This window comes from Arvicanthis niloticus, chromosome 4 (assembly GCF_011762505.2).
Source record: "Arvicanthis niloticus isolate mArvNil1 chromosome 4, mArvNil1.pat.X, whole genome shotgun sequence".
NCBI lineage: Eukaryota > Metazoa > Chordata > Mammalia > Rodentia > Muridae > Arvicanthis > Arvicanthis niloticus.
The window spans coordinates 86,793,861-86,810,935 of NC_047661.1; the positions used below are offsets into that span (position 1 = coordinate 86,793,861).

Here is a 17,075-nt window from a genome sequence, read left to right on the forward strand (position 1 = left end):
ACTATATTTTATCACCATATCTGATTTTGATGAGCCTCTGGATTTACTTTTGAGCCAGTGCTAGAGTTAAGACTTTTGGAACTACTTGATTACTTTCTAGATTAAAAAACCACCCACCCACCCATCCACCCACCCACCCACCCACCAAACCAACCAACGAACCAACCAACAAAAACAAAACCCCATGGATTTTGGAGGCTCAGGTAGAATGCTGCAGCCTAAATGTACTCCTTTCAATTCCATCAGCTGAAACTGATTTACCAATGTGATATTACGTATGTGGCTTTTTATTACATCATTTGAATGGACTAGGGGAAAGTGTTAGGTCCTGTTTGGATTCTCATTGTGATGATACCAAGAGGCCCCATCTTAGAAGCAGAGAACAGCCTGTAATCATCAGTTTGCTGATTACTTTATCCTAGACATTTCAGCCTCCAGAAATGTTGAGAGTAAATTTCTATCCTCCAGAATGCCCAGTTTCACAATTGTTTTATGTACGTGTGTGCATGCATGCAGGTCTATCTATATGAATATGTGTGCATTTGTTGGCTAGAGAATAATCCTAGGTGTCATTGTTTGGTACAGAATTCTCTTTCAAGACAGGACAGCTCACTGGCCTGGAACTCACCAATTAGGGTAGACTGCCTATCTAGTGAGTGCCAGGAATTCTCCTTGTCTCTGTCTCCCAGTGCTGGGATTATAAGTATGTGCCAACACAACCCACATTTTCTACCTGGGTTCTGGGAAAGAAATGTATGTCCTCATACTTGCAAGGCAAGAACTTTTATCAACTGAGACATCAATGCTCTTTTACAGCACCAAGAATTAAGACAGACATCCATATGTATTAGTCAGTTTTTCATCACTACAATGAATACCCAAAATAATTAACTACACACTTCCAGTGACCAAAGCACCTTCCATTAGGTCCTACCTCCTAAAGGTCCAGTGCACCACTGAACAGTGACATCAGTCTTAACACAGAGATTTTAGGAGGATAATCAATATCCATATCATAGCAACTTAAGATATTAATGACAGTAGGGTACACTGGTCTAATGCTATAGTCCAAGCTACTGGGAAGACTGAGTCAGGATGACTTGATCCAAGAAGCCTGAGGCCAGCTTATGTAAGACAGACCTTGTCTTTAAATGGCTTGTCTCATCCTAGGAAACAGGGTCTAATGAAGATTTGCTATTTAACCAAAAAAGACACAAGACTACCAAATGTCTTATCATTTTTAATTGATTTTAATGATTATTGCTCATCTGCAAGGATTAATATTGCATTCATTAAAAATCATTCAATACAAAATGAATATTTTCCTCCCAAGTTGGTCTCCAAATGTTCCCTCTGATGCCAGACATTTTTCCAGTGTCCTTTGTTACATGGCTTGACAGAGACTAGCCCTTACCTATTGTTCCTATGGACACAGTAATAGATACAGGACCAGAGGGCAAATTAGAGGGCAGCAGGAACTCGGCCCCTTCCCTAAAGTACAGCTGACCAGATGGATACACTGCTGTTAGCCAAGATAAGTCCCCACTGAATGTGGCATTCTGACTAGATGGTTAAGTGCCCTAGGAAAGGGGTCTTCAAATGTTAGCATCTATAGAGAAGAAAGCATGATCACATTGGCAAGGAACAGGAAGGGGCTGGGTACAGAGAAATGGGAGATGAAAGGGAAAGAAGTTTGTCAAGATAATCGTTCCCTGCAAGGAAGGTGCAGGGTAAAAGCTTTCCTTTTTTGTATTTCTGTTTTTAATGCCTGTTTCTCTGATCAGTGGAAAGAGAGAAGTAAACATTTGTAGTACCTATCATTAACACATAACCCATCTTTGAAGGATCACAAGCTAGAACACGTTGAGGACTTAAAATCCTGGATACTTATATACTTAAAGCTTGTGAGCAGAAAGCTCATTTGACCATGCAGAGATACTGGCAAGCGGGGTGCGTGGCCTGGGAGTCTCTCTGATTTTTAGAGGGCCTCTTGGAATTCTCTTAGAGCATGAATCAGGATGTACTTTCTCCACCAAGTCTTCTTTAAGATCTCAGTTTATAATTTTTATTTTCTATTTTTGTGGCAAGTGTCAATCAAAAGTGGCACCATGTCTATAAAACTAACACCAGACAAGGTCTACAGTTCTGAACAGATTATACAGTTACATTTGTTTCACCTTGGCCCAATTTATCATTCTTTCTTCCATCTATACAGACTTCCCTTCAAATAATTTAGGTTGCAGAAGCACAGCTGCCCACAAGTTTGCTCTTAAAGGATAAACCCTAAAGACAGAGCTCAGTGTTTTATACTGAGTAATGGCTCAAGAAATTGGCCGTCAGCATAAGCTGCGTGAGGCAGAGCTGAGAAATTTTGCTTATGGCTCCAGTTCACTGACGCTATAAACTATGAGCTGGAAACATCAGAGTCTGAGACTAGTATTTTTCTAGCCTCAACTCTTCACACTTTGCTTCAAAGGTTCAAAAGAGACACTGGTAACTATCCACCTGAGCTGTTCCTCAGGGATAACACTAAAAGTTTTCCTTAATTAAAAGAAATAAAACAAATAAATGCTAAGGGACAAATTCAACTTGATAGAATGCAGTTTAGTTATAACTAGAACAATGAGAGAGTCTGGTGGAAGGGCTGAACTACAAATCCAAGTGAACCTACTGAGTTTAACAAGCAACACATCTCTGTGCCAGACATGCCACCACCTTACACAGGAAACAGGGCTTAGAGTTTCTAAGGAAGTTGACATGCACCACCTAATCTAACCTACCTGGCTGGGAAGTACCATCCTGGCTCCTCTGAAGAAGTGAAAGAGCACTAGTTCCAGCAGCTAGGAACAGGCTCTTTTAAGGCAATTTAGACACTGTAGATTGTTCCACATAGAAGATGCCTTAGCATTTTCTGTTAATAAGTAACTAAATGCGATCAAAGTCACCAGAAATGGTTAAAGAATCAACTTTCTGGTCTGCAGAGTTAACCCCTTTTAGTGACTAGGGTGAGAAACCTTTGACTTCAGTTTCACCTAAAGAGCCATGGAGCAAGTTCCTGTGTGGTCTGCAAAACTCAAATGATGAGATGAGAAAAGAAAAATGAAATTATAGAAAAAAAATCAAAAGGAAAGTAATAAGAATAAAGTAAAAGTTATCTTAAAAAATACTCTATTAGAGTTGTGTGGTTCATGTGGACTGGTCACTGTAATATGTCCATTAGTATCTGCAAGAGAGAGAGATATGAAGCTGTTAACATTCCTTCTGACATCAGCAACAGCATCTTCCCAAGCTTCCTCACAGCCCAGACCAGGAGGTGGCGGCGGGGGTGGGGTGGGGGGTATCTGCATGGGTTCCTCCTGGGGTGAGGCTCACCTTCTAAAACCTTAAGATACTTAGTTCTTTACATTTATTGGTAGATACACATTTTCTCTGACTACTTGTTAAATTTGGTTTTCTGCAGAGCTGGGGACTGAACCTCACTATACTGGGCAAGCACGTAATACTGAATAACCTAGTCATTGCACTGCTAGCCTGTAGTGGTAGCCTTATACTTAAATATCAGACATGACACTCATCTTTACTGAAGAAACCTGGTTTAAACTGGTTGGTCTAATATTGGGGAAGAACGTTTCATTGCTTTCTTCCAAGTTACCTGTAATAATTAGGTTTGAATGGCCCATTTTTGTTGAGTCCCAGATACTTTGCTTGGTCATCTGTCAGCTCTGTCAGGTGGGCATCAAACGATGGCAGGTGCAAGCTGGCAACATATTCATCTGGGAAAAGTGTTAAGGGCAGTAGACTTCTTGTCAGACATGTCTTTAGGGTACAGCCTCCCTTCTATTTTCATTTCTTAAAACTATTCAGGAAGAGAAGAGGAATGGAACAACCCTGAAAGAATCCACAACTTGAAATATCTGCTTAATTAAGAAAGCTTTCAAAGTTGTATTTCTGTGAAATTACTCTTTTAAGCATATGCACTGGGCAAGCAGAGGGCCATGTACCAGATTGGCAAATGGGTACTTGTACTTTCCCCTCAGATTTTGGCTTCACTTGAGTAGTTATCATGGGTAATCATGTCATATACTACACCCAGTTTCCTGTGACAACTTTGTTAACTATACTAAACTATCTTCAAATCATGAACCATAAAGATGAATCCAATAGGCTTAAAAGAGCCTCCTGTTACTGACATTTATTTACGACTCAATCCCTAAACCCGCGTTATCTTTGATGGATTTCTAAGGCATATATTTAGTATTGTTCCCTAACTTTTATGATTATAATTTCTTAAAACAACAACAACAACAACAACAGCAACAACAACAGAACACTACACAGTAGAGACATGACTCAGCAGTTGAAAGTACTGGCTGTTCTTTTAGAAGACCCAGGTTTAATTTCTAGCACCGATATGGCAGCTCAAACCATCTATATAAATTCAGTTCCAGTCATTTTGATACCCTCTTCTGGCTTTGACAGGTAACAGACATGCCTGTGGCCACATATACATATAGGCAAAACACTCACACACATAAAAAAATATACAACAACAACAAAATATCCAAAAGCAATATAAAGTAAGTTAAGAAAATTTTATGTGTATACATGTTTTCCTGTATGTATATGTTTGGACCATATCTGTGCCTGGTGCTCACTGAGCCCAGAAGAAGGCACTGAGTCCCTTACCCAGTACAAAATGATTATAAGATACTAAATGGGTGCTGGGACTTGAACCTGGGTCCTCTGTAAAAGTAGCAAGTGCTCTTAACTACTAGCATCTCCCTAATATGCAAGTTGTTTTTAAGTGTAAAGCCAGGCATGTGGACTGGCCAGTATGTAGAAAGGCAAAGGACAAGACAGGGTTTATGCCATGTGAGCAAAGTGTAAGTGGTCCTATGAGGCGCAGAGGTTGGGCTGGAGGTGATTTGTCAATCAAGATATTAGATGAATAATACAACTTGTTTCTGTTTCTCTCACTTTGGTCTAAACTGTACTTAGTTGCTCTGGGAAGTCTGGTGAGCTTTGGAAGGGTACTTGAGAATAAGAATATCTTCCTTAATTTAGGTTAGATTCATACTACAATTCTGTAAACTACATAGTACTATTCTTACATTACTTCTCACAAAAACAGAGGCTCATGGTGCTAACAGACTGTCTCCTGAGGCTAGGTACTAGAAGAACAATCAGAACCCTGACTCTACAGCTAGTGCTTTAAGAAAGTCATTTTATAAAACCATGTAGCCAACTAGGGTCAATACAGGCTTGAGTTGTCACTTACCCATTTTCTTAGGAAGCAAGTACACATCCTGTTTGTAGCGTCCCTCCGGCGCATTATAAAGTTCTATCAGTGCCAAAGCCTAAGGTGGGACAGAGGGCAGGAGAATAAAGCATTTCTTAGACAAGGACATAAAATAAAACTAAATTTAAAAGCAACTTAGGATAAGCATAACAGTGATTGGTCATCTGTTAAGAGTGCACCCAGGACTCTGCCCTGAGATAAAGGCTAGTTGATACAAGAGAAAGTGATGTTTTTATTTAGTTTCTAACAAAAGAACAAACTAAGTATAACTAAGCTGGAACACTATAATTTCAGCTGAGCAGCAATTCAGAGACACAATCACAAATACCTCTTCAAAGGAAAAATGAGAACCTCAACAACCTAGGACATGGAAAAGGCAACAGGCCAGTAAGAACACACAGTACACTCACAAGAGCCCTTATCTGCGTATGCCCACAGCTTCCATCTCAGTGGACAAAACCAGGCATCTTGCCACATACCTGTGTTGTAGCTGTGATGGAAAGAACAAAGGTAGGAACTGTGGAGCAGCTCAAATTGAGTAAGCGACCCTGGGAAGAGAAAAGACGGGATGAGCCGCTGCCTTTTCCCAGGTTCTAATGGCACCCATGTCAAACAAACAGGAAAGATTTTAGACCTCTCTGCACCCCACTCAGATCAGGACTCTAGGATTTACCCTCCCTCTTTACAAATCGGTGCGAAGGCTAAAATTGGCTAAGGGCTGGAAATAGTGCATGTACTTAGCAAAAAGGAGGTTTTCTTGGTGTGCTTCTCTTAGGGGATAGACAACTGGGAAAACACATCTTTATCTAAAGACAGAATTCACCGGAACACAGAACTAGTATTCCCACTGCTTCCTTTTCCTTCTGTGTACCTAGCACTGCCTGTAGTCAGAGGTGTATGTTACCTCTGCTAGAAGGACGACCCGTTTGCCATCAGGCCAGATGACATGGTCCACCTGAGAACGTACGCGCTCCCATGTTAGCTCTGGAGTGCGGAGGCTGGTCTGGAAGGAAGAACAGACAGCTGGTTGTGGCTCTAGTGAAATAAATGCAGAGGAAGGCCTCGCTGTAATGGAGAGAAACCTTACCACATCGATTTCCGTGTTGGAATGGCCCATATTGCATACAATGCAACTATTTTTCATTCGGTCCAAGTGCTCCCGTGTCACTACATTCTTATTTCCTAAAAGTAAACAAGAGTGGCTTAAAGAAAAGAGATGCTGGGCAACAAGAATAGCAACTGTTTCCAGCTGGAACCTGGGAGGTGTTTGCTAACCATTAAAGAGCTTGCACACACTGTGAAATAGATGTGTACGGAAAATGCTTGAGCTCAATTATTTGGCTTTAATATGAAAAATCACCATGGTAAAAAACTCTTTTAGAAAATGCTAAAAGCTTTGAGAAGTCACTGTAAGTCTGACACTGAATACAGGTCTTACCTCCTGTGTCACTTCTGAGATTTAGCCTGAGAGTTAGCACTGTTCTCCATGCACCAAAGTACTGATACTCACCTGTGCAAGTTATTACAACATCCACCTGCCGAATGACTTCATTCAGCTTCACCACCCTGAATCCATCCATGCTGGAAGAAAGGAAAGCAACACTATAAGCAAAGCAAATCGTGTGTGTGTCTCACACTGACAAAATGTTCTGAAATGGCCACAGAATTAGACAACAAAATCCCCTTCTGCAGTAAACCCTAATGCCCCATCCCAGAGTGGTAAACGATGAGCTGTAGTGAACTACAGACTGGCTTCTGAGGAGCCCCACGTGCCTACACAGGAGGAGAAAATACCAAGAGGCCCCAAAAAGGCTTCGAGCAAAGGAACAAAGCATTTCACTCTCTTTTCCTGAAAGATTTCTGTAAAAACAACCAACCACCAGCTCTCAGAGATACAAAGCATGCACACCAAACCTAACAGTGCCATCAGCGCCCCATCCTTACCAGGCCTGCAGAGCGCAGATGGGGTCAATTTCTGTGATGTAGACAATTGCTCCAAGGGCCTTGAGAGCAGCACAGCAGCCCTTTCCTACCTACAGAACACAGGAAAACCCAAGTTGTCTAATAGGGGTTAAGAAGACATGATCATTGGGGCAGACAGGCTTTGAGGAGATAGGAATTATCCTTCTCTAAGTCAGTCATCATCCAGTGAACACCCAGGCCCAGCTGGAGTAGAAAGAAACCCAAACTAGGCTGTAAACCTCAATTAGAGATAATTTAGTAGACAAGTTGCAACAAGAGATGGGGAGAGGGAGGCTTTGGGTATTAATTATGAAAACAAGATCAAACAAGAACAACTGATTTACTCCATTAAAAACCTGGTAAAACTCACTTCCAATGTATCTACTTAATATCCAGCAGCCCAATAACTTCAGTGGACCACTGGTGAAGACAACGAAACTTCCTAGGACCTAGTCCAATTTACAGATGTTCAACCATAATATCACTTCAGTTTCTCCATTATAATAAAGTCATAAGTTCGGGATAAAATGATACTTATTCACTTGAGTTTTATTTCATAAAAGGTTGTAAGTGGGAGGCAGTAATGCTGACATCAATCAATAAGATAAACTGGTAAAATATGAAAATTCACTACACATTGCCTTTAATTAATATGAAAAGAACTTTTATCACTATTTTCAAGCACAGCATCAAAAAACATTCATCAGTATTTCTAGATTGTCTCCATCCAATGTTTCTCTAAAGCCCTTCTCTAATAAGACAGAGACATGGGGGCCCAACTATTTACCTCACCATAGCCACACACCACCACCTGTTTCCCACCAAACATCACATCTGTGGTCCTCTTCAGGCTGTGGAAACAGACAAGGGCTCATCTCAAATATCATTTACAACTCAGTCCCTTTGTATTAAATTCAAGTGTAGGACAATGCCCAGGAGAAACTCAACTGAAAGATGGCTGAGATCAGTGTGAAGTGGGCCCCTTTAATAACATGTACAAGAGGGAGACTACAGGGGCAAGCTATAGGTATCAGACTAACACATCAAACAAATACCACTAGTCCCTGAAAGTCTGAATATATACATTTCAACATACCCATCCAAAATGGATTCTCGGCAGCAGTACAAGTTATCAAACTTCTGTTTGGTAACAGAATCATTGACATTCATGGCTGGAACACAGAGCTTCCCAGCTTTGGAGAGCTGATACAGCCTAAAAAGGAGAAGAAGCCACAAAACAAACACACAACTAGTTAGGTGATAAACAATAACAATAAACAGCAAGTCTGCTTCTGTCTCTTCAAGTTCCATGCTGCCCTCCTTAGTCTTATTTATGCCCAGAAGTTCTTTGGAAACATGACTATTTTCTTGTCATCTCTCCTCAACTTATTTCCTTCTATTTTATCCTTTAATCTTGGAAAAAAAATAAAAAAATTTTCACTTGAAGTAATTTACTCCTCTTCTGCGAAGGGAACATTATAACCTTAGGTCGGCATTGTTCTAACTTTAAATACTCAAGTCTACTTCAGCTAAACAAAGATGACAATAGTTTTGATGTGGTTTACTGAGTCTGTGAGAGCAATCACGTACACTGTGCCCCTGTAGAGCAATACTCCTAGATACCAGTTAGTTATTTCCACCAAGCCAAGAAGAGTGTATCTCCAGTTTTTGTTGCATCGCGTGTAGTTTTTCAATAGACTTTTCCCTCCATATTTAAAATATAAAAATTATAATACAACATTGAGCACAAGTTTTCCAAGACACACTTCTCTCTACACCCCTACCCCCAAATAACTGTTAATTAATTACTCAGTGGAGCAAATGGGAGAGATAAAAACATGTGAATTAGAATTTGAAAAATAATTCCTTCAAAATTCCTTCTATGGTCACTTTGATTTTGCAAAAGTAGAAACTCAGTTTTATCTAATGAAGACACTCCCACTTAGTTATTTTAAGTCTGAAACACAGGCCTAAAGTCTAGGAGAGACCAGAAGAATTTGATGAGGCAAGGACACAAGGGGCAGCTACTCCAGAATCTGTTACCTGTGAACACCAGTCACGCTCTCTTCCACAATGCCTCGGATCTTCTTAAACACGTTTGGATACTTCTTATAAACCCAGTGGGTTAAGTCTCCCCCATCATCCAGGATCTATAGAACAGCCAGAAGACTTCTATGGGCATTCAGGCTGCTAGAGCTAGGGGGAACTTTGAGCCCATTTTCTACACTAGTGAGAGAGCCCTGGATATTTTGAAAGAGCACTTCTTAACGCTCCACAAAATAGGCTTAGACAGTGGAAATATAGTTAAATCTGTTGGTGTAAAATGGTTAAAAGAATCCCTAAATGAGTTCTAGGTTACATTGGAAAGCTCTTTTTTGAGACTGGATCTTGCTATGTTGCTCAGGCTAGTCTAAAATTCCCGAGCTTGAGGATTCCTCCTGCTTCAGCCTCTCAAATGCTGGGCATAAGGCATGTGCCATGGCCAGCTATAGTAAATAAATATTACAAATCATGGGCTCATTTTCAGTCTAGTTGAAATATATGGCTCCTTTGAATACAAAAGGAGAAGTGGAGCAGGAAGGAAAGAAATAAGACTCCTACTCCAAAGAGGGACCACATCCTTTCCTTCAGTTTACTCTGCTGTGTTTGAGCCATGTGTCCATCTCAGCTTACCCTTCCCCCACCTTCCTATTCACTTCTCAAAGTTTGCTTTCTTTCCTTTTCTTTTCTCTTTCCTTTCCTTCCTTCCTTCCTTCCTTCCTTGCCTTTCTTCCTTTCTTTCTTTTTGGTGCTGGAGATTGAATCCAGGGCCTTGTGCATCTTAGATCCATACCAAGTAGGTATTGTGTTATGAACACTTTAGCAATATAGTCAGTAAATAAGAACAAACATACAAAAATTATATTTAGGGAACCATGCTTTAAGGGAGAAAAGGAAATAAATCCATAGTAAAAATTATGGAGTGGACACGAATGATTACCATGTTAGCCTGCCACCCGTCCATGTTGACACAGCGGTCAATGCACCACCAGAAATCATCTTCTGACTCGCCCTTCCAAGCAAATACTGCAACTCCTATGGAGACAGAAATAAATCAATTAATGTTGCTTCTGATGTGTACATCAATCAGTACCAGCTTCTGAGATACATATGAAGAATGAAAGAGAAAAGAAACAATTCTGAAGAGGGAAAACTTAAGAGAATAAAAGTCAAAATAGTACTTTTTAGTTCAGATATTAGTTAAGAGATTAAGAGATTTCTGTTTTAAAAATATCTTGGAGTCATAAAATATTACTGTCTTTAGGCCAATTTTACACTTTACACTGCATCTTAAGGAGGCAAAGTATGTAAAACAAAGCTCCTTCTAGAGCACTGCATGTCAATAGACAGCTCAGGATAATTTAAACATGCAATTCTAGGAAAATGAAGAAGTAAAACCACGTGGCCACTGGAATGAATCATGTGATCACTTGTAAGTGATGTGAGAAATTACTTCTGAAAATGTAATGTTTTGGGTATAAAAATATGTACATACTAAGATTTGGTTTACCAATGTAATATATAAAGAGAAGCTTGTCAAATCTTGGGTTTTTTTAAATTTCTTAAATCTTCTTCTATAATAAACAGTTGTAAGAAAAGAATGAAATAAAGTCTATACTGTAACTTTCTTAAGATCCTAGAAGGTGGAAGGTCTTCAGACCAACTTCAAGGTGATGTACTTTTGAACATTTTGACAATAAAAATTATTTTATTTTTAATTAAAGCTTATAGCACAAAAATTTTAGTGTACTACAAAATACCAGTAATCCATTAGACACTACTTACAATGTTCTTTCAAAATAGAAAGACGTTTGGGGAGAAGAGACCAGCTGCGCTCACATTTACTATCCTTCCTTCATTCATTTAACATTAGAATTGAGTATTTCCTTAGGTTTTGTTTGTTTGTTATTATTTTTGTTTTAAAGTATACCTTGGTTTTAGTATAAATTTCTTCTTGTTCTCTTTACCCGTCATGATAATGGGTATGGAATTCACTGTTGCGCTGCATGCCAGGGAAATATTCCACCATTAAGTTTTATATCCAGGCTCTGTTGTTTTAAGACTGCCCAAATTTATACTCTCCATATATAACGGAGAGACATGGTATAATGACAATTTTGTTGTGTTGTATTTAATTACTAGAGGCAGAGTTGGTAAAAAATGGAACTTACCAGCCTCAGCCAGTGCTGCAGCTACCTCATTCTGAGTTGAATAGATGTTGCAGGCAGACCAGCGGCACTGAGCCCCCAGGGCACAAAGTGTCTCAATTAGTACCTATGGATGTATAGAAAGATAGGTGAGGAAAAATGGGGCTACCAAGGAGCAGGGGATAAATGTTAGCAAGAGGACCATATTTGTAACATCACAGAGCTGACCCGCCACTGGAGAAGTACACAAAGGTACCAGTCAGCTGCGTGGCACACAGTTACTTATCTATGCCTGAAAGACATGTTCCTAAAAGTCTTCAAACATTTTTATAACAATCATTTTACATCCTCCTAAGACAGCTAGGTAGGAAGAAAAGGCATGTTCGTTTATCTGTCTGTCTGTCTGTCTATATAGTTTTTCAAGACAGAGTTTCTTTGTGTAGTCCTGGCTGTACTTGAACTCACTCTGTAGACCAGGCTGGCCTCCAACTCACCGAGATCCGTCTGCTTCTTTGCCACAACTGCCTAGGATGGCATGTTTATTTTTAATAAAAAAAAGTTTTCTTCCCCTTACATCAGAAGTCCCTCTATTTTCTTCCAACAAACTCACCGCTGTCTGGGCCGTGATGTGTGTACAGCCCACTATTTTAGCACCAGCCAAAGGCTTCTCTCCCTGAGCACGTTTCCTGAGTGAAATCAGAGCAGACATGTCTGTGGAAGAACAGAGGATCTGAGCCAGGTCCACAATACCAACACCATTCGCTCCTGCCCAGCCACAAGCAGGGTTAGGTCTGTTAACCCATGGTGAGATGGGGTAGAACATGCCAAACGTATTTCCCTGATGACTGGAAGTTTCATCAGTGGAGTAAATGAAGGTTATGATGTAAGCACAATTGGCAGGTCTTGCTTCTGCTTTATATATACAAAGGCCTGAGCAGAGAATGAATTAAACTTTCAAAACTGGCCAAAGTGGACAGACTTCTGTATGTCTTCGTCAGACTAGGAGGAATGACTTTGAACTCAGTGGAAGACATTTCTATTTTTCTCTGTTATCTTACCTGAGCCTGTCAAGCTTGAAGTATGAAACACACCTTTAACATGAAAAAAACAAAAACACCCCCAAAAGACAGAAGAGTAGAGACTCTTGGAGCAGTGTAGAGGAAGAGAGACACTAAGATGCAGTTGACTGTCAGTCACCTGTGCTCCGTTCCAGCTGAGGGTGTCTAGGACTTAATGAGACCCCAGGCTACCACAACCTTAGGTTAGAAACCTGTCATATAAGCTGTTTCTGGGAAATCTGGGTCTCTGGTATTGGCAGCTACAAAAATATCCCACACAACTAACCACTGTTATGATCCAACACTTGCTGACTATACACTGTAGACCTGTGAGTACGGTGTCAAGATGAGGAGAACAGAAACCACTCTGTAATTACCATACACTGGGAACAGAAAAAGAAAAAGAAAACATACACAGGAACCTTAAGGCTCAGTTTCCATATAGAGAGAAGTGTTTATCCAAAGTGTGAGAAACTCTTTTCCATGACACTTAAATTGCCCAGGTCTTGATAAGCACTGCAAAGGGTGCTTCTGGCCTTCCGCTCACTCCCTCCTTTACCTTGCTCTGCAATCTCAATCTCCCGGCGTCCAAACTCTGCCTGCTTGATGTTCTTCACACAGAAATTGCTGCTGCCCTTTGAGTTGGTTTGCTGCTTCTCTCGAGGGGAAACCTCATCATCAGAGCTATCTGTATAGGATGCAGCTAGAGACAGCAAAGAAACGGAGAGAAAAACCTCATTGGCCCAAACTCCACTGAGTACAGTCCCCACGGGACTGTTATTTAAGTGAAGCGAACACTTTTAATTGCAGGTCCCTTTTACGTCATCAGTCATCAGTTCTGCTCCTCCAGGCTCTAACATCTGGTGTGAATGAAACTATCTCTTAGCACCGCAGCTCCGTTCACTCACCCTGTGATACTTTGCCGGCAGTGTGTGTAATAGAGAACTATGGAGCCTAATCCTGTACCACCTGAACACTTACTTGGCTCCTCTGGACTGTAACCAGACTCTACAAGAATGGAGTAACAGTGATAAATGCCATTTCTATAGATTACTGGTTCTCAACTTACACATATATCAGGATGATCTGCTTTTTAAACAACAAATTGCTAGGTCCCTGGCCAAAGTTAAGCATTTGGCAGGTCTTGGGAGGTATTTAAGGTAGCATTTCCAACAAGTTTCCAAGTACTGCTTCTGAGAACCACTAATAGAGATAAAAGCAATTCTGAGGGAATTTTATACCGGGCTGTGTTCAGGAATACAGAAAAGGACAGAAAACAAGCAGATCTTTCTCCCAACTATGGGAGGAAAAAAAATCTGTCAAGAAGACAAATCTGAGATAAAAACTTCCCATAAAATTCAAATCCATCCTCTAGATGGATATGCAATAAGATCTACAGTCATGCATTACTTTTCCAGTCTCTTCTTTCCTCTGTGAGCTGGATGTTTCCCTGGCCACTGCACTCAGGCTCTCTTATTGACTCCCACAGATATGTCCTCCCAAAGGACAGAAGTGCAGTCAACACAAACACTAAGAAAGGTCACCTTCCCCACTCTAACAATTCAGCTCTATTCTAGGCTTTAGACGATCTAATGGGTTTCTGTAAGATGACCATCAAGACCTTTGAGAACTTCCCTTCCTCCATCTGTTTTCCTTCTAGAACTCAATATTCCCACATGAAATTCCCCTCTTTGTTTACCTATAGGTGCTCTGCTCATTTCACACAAATTTAGTTTGTCACTTCAGATACCTTTTCATTTTTGATAGACATCCTATTTGGGATTGTTTCTTGCATGCTGCAGCCCCACAAAATTTATATGACCCTTTATTTCAGTTGATTATTCAGTTTGCCCATCCTGCCTGTATTGGTTGGGATATCAGTGTCACAGAGAAGATATACAATTTTCTTTGATAATTTTTTTTTTTTGCATTGCTTAAACCTCACAATCAGCCTTTGGAGTTAATAAAACAATGCAAACACTACTGGTAAGAAACAATAAAAGGCTTTTCATACAAATCTTCATTAACATTAATAGCAATCTGGACTTGGGCAAGCCTTTTAATCTTTTAACTATTTCTTTTGTAGAATGATGAAGGAGTTGTATTAGATGGCTCTAAATGTTTTCTTCAGTTCCTTTTCTATGATTCAGAAGCTTTTGTGAATGTATGTCTGTGCATATGGAAGTCAGAGAGGTCAACCTCATCTCAAGTGCCTTTTTTTTTTTTGGACGTAGGGTCCATCACTGGGAACTGGAGCTCACTGATTAGGTTAGGACAGGCAGCCGGCCAGCCAGTCAATCTAGAAATCTGCTTTTCTTCCCAGTACTGGGATTATAAGAATGTATCACCCCACCCAGCTTCTTATGTGGATTGAACTCAGGTTCTTATGCGTGCAGAGTAAGTACTTTACTGAGTCATCTCAGCCTCTTAACAGCCTTTCCAGTTATTTTCTAATACCTTCTCTGTGGCTGAGATAGGCACAACTTAACCAGAACAAAGACTTGACTTACTGCAGATGGCTGAGACAGGAGGGTAGGGAAACAGCTGGAGTTACATGACAATACAATCTTCCCATTCCAGAAATTAACATGGAAAGACATGTCAACATAAAGGGTAATCTTGTAAATAAAAGGAGACAAAAATATAAATTTTATTATCATAATTCAAGCTGTCTTAGCAACAAAAAGAAAAACATGGGTGGAAGGGTATATTTTATACAAATAACTTATGTTTAAAAGTATATTTCCTTTTAAATGCCAGTTCTGAAAGCAAAAATACCACTGGCCCTTGCAAATGTGGATATAGGAACTTCCTAGTACCGCTAACTAGGCAATGGTCACAGACCACACAGTAAAGAAAATCTTGGGAAAGAAAATCTCAACAAAAGCATCCTCAGCTACAAGTCTTGCCGGGAATGATTTTCAAGTTGTAAGTATTAGTGAAGAGCACCAGTGAATAAGGAGAGACAGAAGAAACATGAAAGTCACACCTACCTGAACTGTAGCTGTCTGTGGAGGATTGCGAGATGGAGCGAGACAAAGATCTCCGGCCAGTCTTGGTAGGGAATTTGGTGAACTCTTGCATGTCATCAGCAAACTGGATTTGCTACAAGAGAAAGGTAAAAAGCTGAAAACTTAGTACAAGGGAATTGTATAGATCTTATTTATCATGCGTATGTGCATGTACCAAGGTACACAAGAAGTCAGAGGGCAAATTGTGGGACTCTGTTTTCTCTTTTCACCATGTGAGTCCTGGAAATAGAACTTAAGTTGTCAGCCTTGGAGGCAGGCACTTTCACCCATCTTGCTGTACCAAAACATGTCATTTTCCAAAGCCATACACTAACTTTCCTAAAATTCATGATTACCATATTCTTACTATGGCAGTAACTCTCATTAGAAAGGTAGGGAAGAGGCTGCTTTCTGAACTCTTTTAAAACTACTGTCTCTTTCCAGTTATTTCAGGAAGATCTAGGCTGGACAGGGACGAGGGTAATTCTGAAAAGCCATTTATTTTAGTAACTATCCAATTTTACTAAATTTTCTTCATCTCATTAAGTTTCTCCCTTCCATTTTATATAACTTTTACATACTAACACTAAACTCTTTATCCTTTCGCTCAATTCTATCAGAAAACAGATATAATATCATAATCTGGTTTTGTATTCTCTAAGTGTACGCTCTTGTGCCATATTCTTTTTCTGAATTTGGCAGTGGCTTTGCTTTTGAATAGGATGTCTAGCAATAGCAAAACACATTACAGCCCAGCTATGTCATCTGTAGTTCCTAAAACCAATGCAGTATCCCTAGAGTTTTGTAGCACTGGTAAAAATTTAAAATACCAGAGTGTACAGATGAAAGAGAAGTTTAAAGCGAACACCAAATTCTCCACTAATTAAATTCTAAATAATCAAGATAAATCTAAAAGAAGAAAATAATGACAAGTTTTAAAGGTCTTTGTAGGTAGAATAAATTAGAACTAGATAATATATATTAAATATATATATATATTTAATGACTAGGTCTTTTGAAAAACCTAGGCTAACTCAGAACTCACAATTCTTCTGTATCAGTTCATTAACTTGAGTTTTAGGGCTATGTGTATGTGTCACTGTATCTACACGGTAAAATACTTGGACCACTGGCTTTAATAAATTGAAAATAGTTTGCAATCAATATTATTTATAAACAAAATGTGTGAAAATATGGAATTATATGGCTTAAACCGGTGGTTCTGAATCTTCCTACTTTTTGACCCTATAATAGTTCCTCATTTGTGGTGACCCCCAAGCATAAAATTATGTTCATTATGTAAATAATTTTGAAGACAGAAGTTTGACAAATGGGTCTCAATGTACACATTGAGAACCATTGGCTTAAGCCTTTCCTCTTGAACTCTCATATAAATTTTGATGACCTCTTTCTACAATATTTGAGATAAAAATTTTATTTGAGATAAAAAGAGTAAAAATTGAGAATCTGGATTCATATTCAGAACTCTGAAAAGGTTCCTATGGAGAAACTATTAAATTATGTCCTTAACAAATAGTATCTCTGGAACTATATACTA

The 17,075-nt window shown here is 39.6% G+C and overlaps 1 protein-coding gene across 3 annotated transcripts in view; it reads right to left on the reverse strand.

Annotated features, from left to right (window-relative positions):
• Window positions 1-1,227: 1,227 nt before the first annotated feature.
• The window catches only part of Ahcyl1 (adenosylhomocysteinase like 1), a 33,819-nt gene continuing 17,971 nt past the window's right edge, over window positions 1,228-17,075 (reverse strand). For 2 of the 3 annotated variants that reach the window (XM_034499712.2, XM_034499713.2), the window contains exons 2-17: window positions 15,500-15,611; window positions 13,066-13,209; window positions 12,059-12,159; window positions 11,473-11,575; window positions 10,242-10,336; window positions 9,305-9,411; window positions 8,358-8,474; window positions 8,049-8,112; window positions 7,244-7,332; window positions 6,810-6,880; window positions 6,387-6,481; window positions 6,204-6,302; window positions 5,779-5,847; window positions 5,279-5,357; window positions 3,653-3,773; window positions 1,228-3,223 (exon numbers count right to left, since the gene is read on the reverse strand). In XM_034499712.2, coding sequence (XP_034355603.1) covers window positions 3,217-3,223; window positions 3,653-3,773; window positions 5,279-5,357; window positions 5,779-5,847; window positions 6,204-6,302; window positions 6,387-6,481; window positions 6,810-6,880; window positions 7,244-7,332; window positions 8,049-8,112; window positions 8,358-8,474; window positions 9,305-9,411; window positions 10,242-10,336; window positions 11,473-11,575; window positions 12,059-12,159; window positions 13,066-13,209; window positions 15,500-15,611 — 1,473 coding nt within the window. In that variant the 3' untranslated portion in view covers window positions 1,228-3,216. Of the gene's footprint in view, window positions 3,224-3,648; window positions 3,774-5,278; window positions 5,358-5,778; window positions 5,848-6,203; window positions 6,303-6,386; window positions 6,482-6,809; window positions 6,881-7,243; window positions 7,333-8,048; window positions 8,113-8,357; window positions 8,475-9,304; window positions 9,412-10,241; window positions 10,337-11,472; window positions 11,576-12,058; window positions 12,160-13,065; window positions 13,210-15,499; window positions 15,612-17,075 lie in introns of those variants that run through there. The other variant, XM_076933106.1, reaches the window with a different exon arrangement.